Raw genomic sequence first — 9,821 nt, forward strand, 5'->3', positions numbered from 1 at the left:
TATTGATGGAGCTATATTAGTTGACGATCCAATATTTTAGGATAACTTTATGAAGGTAATTAATATGATCCGACTTACTATTCTGATTGTCTCTGTGAGGTTTTTCACTTTTCATATTAAGTATGTCATATGCTTCATTTATAGAAGTCATTTGTGTCATTTTTGATAATCTACTACACAACATTTATGGAAGTCAATTGACAACCTATCAAAAAATGTTAGTAAACGTCTTGATTTGCTGAAGTTTGTTGCTATTTGAAGGAATAAGAGCTATATTTATTGAATATTGTTGCTCTTAAATGCTTTCATAATTGATGAATATGGCATTACGCTATATTTTAATTATTTTTTTGTAGGCTGAACGAAAAGTGAAGAATATGAATACTAAGAAATGGTCAATTTTTGAGGATTGGAAGGAAATCTTTGACAAGGATAGAGCAACTGGAGAGTTTGCAGAAGCACTGCTAGATGCTACTGAGGAAATTTAAAAGAGTCCAACTCCACCACTTTGTAATGACATGAGTTTGGGATTTCTTATTGATGTTGATGATGAAGAAGAAGGTAATGTTTATCATAGCTCTAAAGTAGGTACTGGAGAAGCTTAAAATGCCGCTGGACATAGTGCATTTACTACAGCTGAAGATGCCACTGAACCTAGTTCATTTAGTGGAGCCAAAAATGCCACTAGACCTAGTGTGTTTAGTAGAGAAGAGAATGTCGTTGTAGCTAGTGCTGGTGTAATACCCTACATTTTGGACTAGAATGAAAATCCGACATTCCTATGCGTAGATATTTCAAAAGCCTCGAATCCTATGTAAATTTAGTGTGTTAATAAATTATGTAATGTGGGAATCTATTTGAGCATGAATTTAGATCATAGAGGACCCCTAACTTAAGTACAAGTTGAAAGCTTTTCTATCATTCTAGTGAGCGCCAAAACTTGGGTGAACTTCAATCGATCATATAACTTGTTGTATATTACTAACTGGGTGGTTTATTATATATCAAATGAAATATCTTTGAATTAGCTTTCCAGCTATACCAATTTCGCCTAAATCTGATATTGGAGCAAAGAGTTATCCCCATTTTATTTCAGCATGTCAAGCTGGAAAACTGTGACGACGTTTCTGACGGGCTATCACATTTTTGACGACCTTTTTAATGACGTTGTCACATTCTGATGATATTTCTGACAACTTCGTCATCCCTGGGCAGAAAATCAAGAATTTGGACTCCTTTTGTGACGACCATTCGTGACGGCCTATCACGGACCTGACGGCCTGTCACGGATGGCGTCAAGTATACTTTTTCTACAATTGAGGGACATTTTACTAAGGGTATTTTGGTCTTTTTCCTTCAATTCCCACGACTTATAAGCCTCAAGGAGCGTATTATATTCCATTCTCTTTAGTTAAACATCTCAAAAAATTCTGTCATACACTCTCAACCACAACATTAGGGTTTCCTCTCAAGATCAAAACTCTCAAGAACAAGCCCTACGATTTTCATAGAAGAGTCTATTTCAAGGAAATTTCACCATCAATCTTCACGAATTCTTAATCTAAGGTATGTGTATTGTTCATCCATGGGCCCCTTTTATTCATGGAGCTCAAGAATCATGTTTTAAATTATAAATTGTGATTTCCTTGTTGTTTTATGACTATATTCATGTTAATGATTGTTGTTTGGATTCAAGGTTGTATGTTGATGTGTTTTTCATGAATCATGTGAATAGGTTAGTTGGAAACCCATGAATTTGGGTGGTTCAAGATTTCTAAATTTGTTAAGTATACCTATGCTCAATATTATGCATGCAAGGTGTTTGATAAAATGCTTAGGATGCTAGAAATTCATGCTTACATGGTTCCATGATATCTAAATGACAAGTCCATGTAAGCTTTATACTTTAATATAAATTCCATGCTATTGATGTGTTGTTATTGTTGTGGTATGAAGCATGTATGATAATGGAGATATACTATATGTACATGAAATATATCCATGCACTCCCTACCATGCTTAAGATGTTGAAGAACTACATGAAGCATAATATCCCCTACTTATGAAAAAGTGAATTGTGGACTCCAATCTTATAATCAAGTCAGTCATGTTGTGTCAGTTTCCTTCCATCGAGTCCTGGGGGTATTCGTACTCGAAAATGTAGTTGTATGCCTAGAGCCATGTCATGTTATCACGATACTCTCAGTCAAGCCATGATCTATAGAATTTAGTAAGTCATGTGACTCAGAAAAAATCCAGTAACCTCAGTAATCTCAGTAATTCAGTGATCTTAGTACTCAGTAATATCTGTAACCTTAGTATTCAATGTCAATCTCAATAATTTCAGTACTCTCAACTAGTCCTCAGAACTTAGTACATTTCGTCAGTCATCGAAATCCAATAAACTTAGTTTAGCTCCACTAAACAATACCACTAGTATCAGTCTAGTTAATCAATATCAGTTCAGCTAATCATTTTAGTTCAGTTATTTAGTTCGGCCCAATTATTTAGTTCAATGTCTTTCAGATAGCAGTAGTATTAAGCACCGAGTGAGCCTAGGGATGGAGACTCATCCGTTAGATTAAGGCTGAGATCCTTAGAAGCAATTCCTAAGTTCCAGAACTACATAGCCAGCGTAGGTATGAGATGTCACTCGTTAGATAAGACTGACATACTCAGGGGTCACCCATTAGGACATTTATATGTATAGGACTGATCTCAGGAGTCACCCGATAGATTAGGAATGACTCTACAGCAAATGACTTTACTGGTGGCGCTGTACTGGCACCCTTCCATTCAGGGCAGAAATTGGACCCTAGTCAGCTTAACTTGGGGCATGTCATTTAGATGAACAGATCCCACAGTTTCAGTTATAGAATCAAGGCTTTTAGATACAGTCAACTCAGCTTAGTAGTATAGATTCAGTACTGTTAGATATAGTCAATGCTTATCATTGTAAATACACTTCAAAATCACCCATTAGCTAGGACTGATCTCAACTATGATTAATCAGTATCAGAATCATTAGATTTAAAGATCACCCGCTAGATAGGAATGATCTCAGAGTAAGTCAAATCATCCTTATTATCAGTATACTCATGATTACCCACTAGATAGGACTGATCTCAGATTTAGTTACTCCAAGAAGAACGGAACTCAGATAGTTTCATCAGAACTTAGACTGTCAGATACAGTTGCTCAATATCAGTTACATAGGTTAGGCTGATCATCACAGTTATATCAGTTATATCAGTTTTCTTAACTCATGTATCAGTCATATTAGTTATCAGAATTCATGATATCAGTATTCGGCTTCACGACTGTCAGACAAAGTCAACCAAACTAGTTCTTCATAATTTGAATTGTCAGAAATAGTCATTCATCTATTCAGTATCTCAGTATCAGTACACTCATGTTGTCAGTATTCATACTTAGTAGTCAATATGTCCACGAGTTCAGTTACAGTTATGTATGCATGTATGTATTCTCACGTTCATATTAGTCAGAATTGTTCATCCATATAACCCTTTGCATTTAGCCTACCTCATAAGTATATTCAGTATATTTAGACGTACTAACACATTTGCACTATGGTGCTTTATCTTATGTTACAACACAGGTTCAGAGGCATGAGCTCCAGATCAGCGGTAGCATTCTAGTGTTCAGAGTTTGCAGTGAGTCCTTCTCATTCAAAGATGATATGATTATTGCTACATTTACTATTTAGTTGCTAGATGGAGTTAGTTGGAGACATGTTCCTTCAACTCCTTATACAGTTCAGTTAGAGGCTTTCAGACTAGATTTCAGATTAGATATTCAGATCTCATTATTATTAGTATTTATGACTTATTTTGGTATTGTTATACCTTTTTCTGACATTTTGTTATCAGACGTTTATTCAGTTCAAACCTTATGGCTTTTCATGTTCATGTTTTCGCATTTTATGATATATTATGTAGTATACAGGTACAGATATCAGTCATGGGTTAGCTTGTGGTCCTTCGGGGTCATGAGCACCGTGTAGCATTTCAGTTGAGAAAGGTATTACAAACTTGGTATCAGAGCCAGGTTCAATAGAGTTCTAGGAAGTCTGAAAGTCATATCTAGTAGAGTTTTGTACATGCGTGTGTTGTGCACCATACTTATGTGCAGGATTCTATGAGATGTTTTAGGAACAGTTTCCCTTCTTTTAATATTCATGTCGTGCCAGCAAGTCAGTTTAGCAATCAAGCAGTCAAATTTGTATAGCTTGTTTTCTCATCCTTGTATCTATTCATGCTATCCAAAACCTCAGAGAATGTAACAATTTCAAGGTAGAACCTCCTAGTAGTTGCAAGTTCAGTTCATCTCATTCATCATTCATTAGCTTCTGACTCCCGAAGTTTAGTTATAATCTAGTTTGTAGATGCCTTGTGCATCACCCAGTATCTCCGTAAGGTAAGCATTCTTAGAGGGACATAGCGTCCCAAGGGGGAGATACCCCACCTTCTCTTAACGCTCTCATGCCTTACATCCTTCAATTTCTCCTTGCATAATGAATTCGGTCTAGAATAGAGGGTACTCATAATTTGACCTTCAAGTTAGACCTCAGCTGTAAGTCAAGTATTCAGAGGTTCAGTTCAGTTCATGATGTTCAGTCCATATGTCACGTAGCAGAATCAGTCATGTTCTCATGTTTTAGTTCAATATTAGTTCCTTTACCATTGCATGTTCAGTTGCATGTTCGTGAGTCAGTTCAGTCATGTATTCACGTATCAGATATGTGTAGTCCGCTTATCGGTACTTTCAGTCATGTATTCACGTATTATGTCACTCATATAATCATGCATCAGATATACATGGATTCAACTTATCAGTTAAGCATCAGATATGCATTCTCAGTTTGAGAAACTCAGTTTATCGGAACACTCAGTCCTATATTCATAAATTAGCTTCGCATGCATCAGATATGCATATACAGTATGATATGCTCAGTTTTCAGTCATGTCGGCCATGAAATCATGATCAGTTATTCATGTTATATATTTGTGTAAGTTTCCTTTTCTCTCATCTCAGCCAGTATCATTCGAGGATGAATGTTTCCAAGGAGGAGATATTGTAATACCCCACATCTCGGACTAGGATAAAAATCCATCATTCCTATGTGTAGATGTTTCAAAAGCTTTAAATCCTATGTAAATTTAGTGTGTTAATCAATTAGGTAGTGTGTAAATCTATTTGAGCATGAATTTATATCATAGAGGTCCCCTAACTCAAGTACAAGTTGAAAACTTTCCTATCGTTCAAGTTTTAGTGAACGTCAAAACTTGGGTCAACTTCAATCAATCATAACTCGTTGTATATGACTAACTGGGTGGTTTATTATATATCAAATGAAATATCTTTGAATTATCTTTCCAACGATACCAATTTCGCATATATTCGATATTGGAGCAAAGAGTTATCCCCATTTTATTTCAGCATGTCAAGCTGGAAAACTGAGACGACGTTTTTGATGGGCTATCATATTTCTGACGACCTTTTTAACGACGTCGTCACATTATGATGATATCTCTGACAACGTCGTCAGTCTGGGTAGAAAATCAAGAATTTTGAGTCCTTTTGTGACGACCATTCGTGATGGCCTATCACAGACCTGACGGCCTATCACGGATGGCGTCAAGTATATTTTTCCTACAATTGAGGGACATTTTAGTAAGGGTATTTTGGTCTTTTTACTTCAATTCCCACAACTTATAATCCTCAAAGAGTGTATTATCTTCCTTTCTCTTTAGTTAAACATCTCAAAAAGCTCTCTCATACACTCTCAACCACAAGATTAGTGTTTCCTCTCACGATCAAAACTCTCAAGAACAAGCCCTACGGTTTTCATAGAAGAGTCTACTTCAAGGAAATTTCACCGTCAATCTTCATGAATTCTTAATCTAAGGTATGCATAGTGTTCATCCATGGGTCCCTTTCATCCATGGAGCTTAAGAATCATGTTTTAAATTATAAATTGTGATTTCCTTGTTGTTTTATGACTATATTCATGTTAATGATTGTTGTTTGGATTCAAGGTTGTGTGTTGATGTGTTTTTCATGAATCATGCGAATAGGTTAGTTGGAAACCCATGAATTTGGGTGGTTCAAGATTTCTAAATTTGTTAAGTATACCTATGCTCAATATTATGCATGCAAGGTGTTTGATAAAATGCTTAGGATGCTAGAAATTCATGTTTACATGATTCCATGATATCTAAATAACAAGTCTATGTTAGCTATATACTTTAATATAAATTCCATGCTATTGATGTGTTGCTATTGTTGTGGTACGAAGCATGTATGATAATGGAGATATACTATATGTACATGAAATATATCCATGCACTCCCTACCATGCTTAAGATGTTGAAGAACTACGTGAAGTATAATATCCCCTACTTATGACAATGTGAATTGTGGACTCCAATCTTATGATCAAGTCAGTCATGTTGTGTCAGTTTCCTCCCATCGAGTCCTGGGGGTATTCGAACTCGAATATATAGTTGTGTGCCTAGAGCCATGTCATGTTATCACGATACTCTCAGTCAAGCCATGATCTATAGAATTTAGCCAGTCATGTGACTCAGGAAAAATTCAGTAACCTCAGTAATCTTAGTAGTTCAGTGATCTCAGTACTCAGTAATATGTGTAACCTTAGTATTCAATTTCAATCTTAGTAATTTCAGTACTCTCAACTAGTCCTCAGAATTCTGTACATTCCATCAGTCATCGAAATCCAGTAAACTTAGTTTAGCTCCACTAAACAATACCACTAATATCAGTCTAGTTAATCAGTATCAATTCAGCTAATCAGTTTAGTTCAATTATTCAGTTCAGCCCAATTATTTAGTTTAATGTATTTCAGATAGCAGTAGGATTCAGTAGCAGTTACATCGATTAGGTCAATCATTACAGTTATATTCATGATATCAGTATTCAGCTTCTGGACTGTTAGACACCGTCAACCAGACCAGTTCTTCATAATTCAAAATGTCAGAAATAGTTATTTATCTATTCAGTATCTAAGTATCAGTACACTCATGTTGTCAGTATTCAGACACAGTAGTCAGTATCTCCACGAGTTTAGTTACAGTTATGTATGCATGTATGAATTCCCACGTTCATATTAGTTAGCATTTTTCATGTATATAACCATTTCTATTTAGCCTACCTCACTTATATACTCAGTACATTCAGACGTACTGACGCATTTGCGCTATGGTGCTTTCTCTTATGTTACACCATAGGTTCAGAGGCACGAGCTCCAGATCAGTAGTAGCATTCCAGTGTTCAGAGTTTGCAGTGAGTTCTTCTTATTCAAGGATGATATGATTATTGCTACATTTACTATTCAGTTGCTAGATGGAGTTAGTTGGAGACATGGTCCTTCAACTTCTTATTAAGTTCAGTTAGAGGCTTTCAGACTGGATGTCAGATTAGATATTCAGATCTCATTATTTTTAGTATTTATGACTTGTTTTGGTATTGTTATACCTTTTTTAGATATTTTGTTATCAGACATTTATTCAGTTCAAACCTTATGGCCTTTCATGTTCATTTTTCTGCATTTTATGATATATTATGCAGTATACTGGTACAGATATCAGTGATGAGTTAGCTTGTGGTCCTTCGGGGTCATGAGCATCATGTAGCATTTCGGTTTAAAAAATTGGGGTATTACAACTGGAACATTAATGAAAATGTTGGATCCTGACAGACTCATAAACAAGGTGAGTATGCTAAAAGGTCCTCTTCTAATGTTAATGAAAAGAGAAAAACAAGAAAAGTAAAAAAATAGTAGAGGATAATAATAAGAGATTTCTTGACGGTATGATGGAAGTTCTTAAAATTTTTACTAAAGGTCAATACAAAAGAATGAGTGCCTTGATTGAAAAGCTCAGAGAGTGTGATTGATCTGATGTTCGTGGTCAAGTTTATTCCATCCTTAAATCCCTTGTATTTTTTGAGTTGTACATTGTAGAACAACGTATCAAAGCTGCAATGGTTCTCTATAAAGATGATAAAAAAAATAGAGTTATTTTTAAGTATGGGTGAAGATAAGCGCGACACAATGGTGTGGATGGCTGTCCATGATGAAATTTAAAGTATGACAAACTTATGGATATAAGTGGCGTCACTAGTTTGATCGTTTTTGCTTGATTAACAACTTTAAAGTATGGCAATAGTGCCATTTTTTGACACCCCTAGTTATTGCTATAGACCTAAGGATGCTAAATTTTTGTGTAACTAATGTTTGTTAAATATTTCAAATCTAGAACAAATGTGTTAAGTGTATATGTAATTTTATAGATGCTACGGCAGTTATTCAAATTCTCTTTGTAGCCATTTGACTTCTAGATTCTATGGTGCAATTTGATAGCTGCTATGACAATTAGCGGGGAAGTATAACCATTTCCTTTTTATTTGCTATGTTAGTTCTATGTTGCTTCATGTTGTGCGGCCTGCCCTTTCCTTAATTGACTAGCTATAACTCTAACTTTCAAGAAACTCCTCTGCTTTGGAATTCAACTTTCTGATCAGTGTATAATTTTTATCTGATGGTTGTGCAACAAGTTTGCTTCAAAGAATATTGCCACCAGAAATTAGTTTAGAAGTGCATGGCTAAATTATTGTCTAAACTTGAATAGTTGAAGCTCATGTTATCTTGGGTTTAACAAGTAAAAAAGTGCTCGACTCTGATAACTAGCCATAGCTGAACCTAGGCCTTCTGATAAGAGTGTGCTTGAGTCAATTGCTGGAATTAAACTTCCTAGAGGAGAAGGCATTTGCACTAGAGTGCCTCTCATCACGAGGCTCCAAAATCACAGGGAGACCGAGGTTTACTTGGAGTACAATGGAAATTTGGTTCCAACCGATGAAGCTCACATTGCAGATGTCATTATTCTCGCAACTAATGAGATTGCTAGACATGGTAAGGGCATATCCGATATCTCTTCAAAACTTATAGTGAAAAAGAATGGTGTTCCAGACTTAACGATGGTAGATTTGCCTAGAATAACTAGAGTTACAGTTCTCGGACAAATCGAAGATATGCTTGAACAAATTTCAGGTTTTATAATGGCGTATATAACACCAGAGAAAAGCATAATGAATTGGAAATGAATTGGTCTTCCTGTTAATATTTGTGTTTCTGCATTTCTTTCCTCTTGTGATGTTCTGCAGATGCAGTTGTCATATGGATTATCTGTGGAAGTTTGAATGTCTCAGCTGAGGATAATACCACTGGACAGAAGAACAAGATTACCATCACAAATGACAAGGGCAGATAATATGAGGAACATAGTGAAGGATGAGAAGATTGCGTCCAAGGTGTCCGCTGATGACAAGAAGAAGATTGAGGATGCCATTGAGCAAGCCATCTAATAGCTCGATGGTAACCAACTTGCTGAGGCTGATAAGTTTGAGGAAAAAATAAAAGAGTTTGAGAGTATTTGCAACCCAATTATTGCAAAAATATACTGGGGAGCAGGTGGTGACATAAGTGTTGGCATGGATGATGACGGTCCTGCATCTAGCGGCAGAAGTAGTGCTGAGATTGAGGAGGTAGACTAAGTTAGTAGTGCTTAATATTGTTTTGATTCTTAATTTTAAAGACCTACAATTTTTGTTTCAAAGATTCTGCGTAGCAGTTGGTTTATGGCAGAAACTTTATGACTATCATTTTCTTTTTGCAATCAGGTACAATCTTTTATTTCATAATAGTATTTCGACACCTCAAAAAAGAAAAAAAATTATATTGAATTGAACATATCTGGTGAATTTCCACCAAGTGGGAT

At 35.7% G+C, this 9,821-nt stretch overlaps 1 protein-coding gene across 1 annotated transcript; it reads left to right on the forward strand.

Moving 5' to 3' along the window:
* The first annotated feature begins 518 nt into the window (after positions 1–518).
* Positions 519–9,314, forward strand: LOC124895756 (putative dynamin-related protein 4A). Its single transcript, XM_047406183.1, has 3 exons — positions 519–561; positions 8,732–9,094; positions 9,208–9,314. Exons 1-3 carry the CDS (start codon positions 519–521, stop codon positions 9,312–9,314), a joined length of 513 nt encoding a protein of 170 aa, XP_047262139.1.
* Positions 9,315–9,821: the final 507 nt, after the last annotated feature.

Source organism: Capsicum annuum, unplaced genomic scaffold, assembly GCF_002878395.1.
Source record: "Capsicum annuum cultivar UCD-10X-F1 unplaced genomic scaffold, UCD10Xv1.1 ctg995, whole genome shotgun sequence".
NCBI classification, from domain to species: Eukaryota; Viridiplantae; Streptophyta; class Magnoliopsida; order Solanales; family Solanaceae; genus Capsicum; species Capsicum annuum.

Bases quoted from the DNA above. Each gene is read 5' to 3' on its own strand.
- LOC124895756 (XM_047406183.1), top strand. From the start codon at position 519: ATGAGTTTGGGATTTCTTATTGATGTTGATGATGAAGAAGAAG. The intron at 562-8,731 runs GTAATGTTTATC...TCTGATAACTAG, and splicing joins TGTTGATGATGAAGAAGAAG to CCATAGCTGAACCTAGGCCT. The intron at 9,095-9,207 runs GTTTTATAATGG...GATGTTCTGCAG, and splicing joins TATGCTTGAACAAATTTCAG to ATGCAGTTGTCATATGGATT.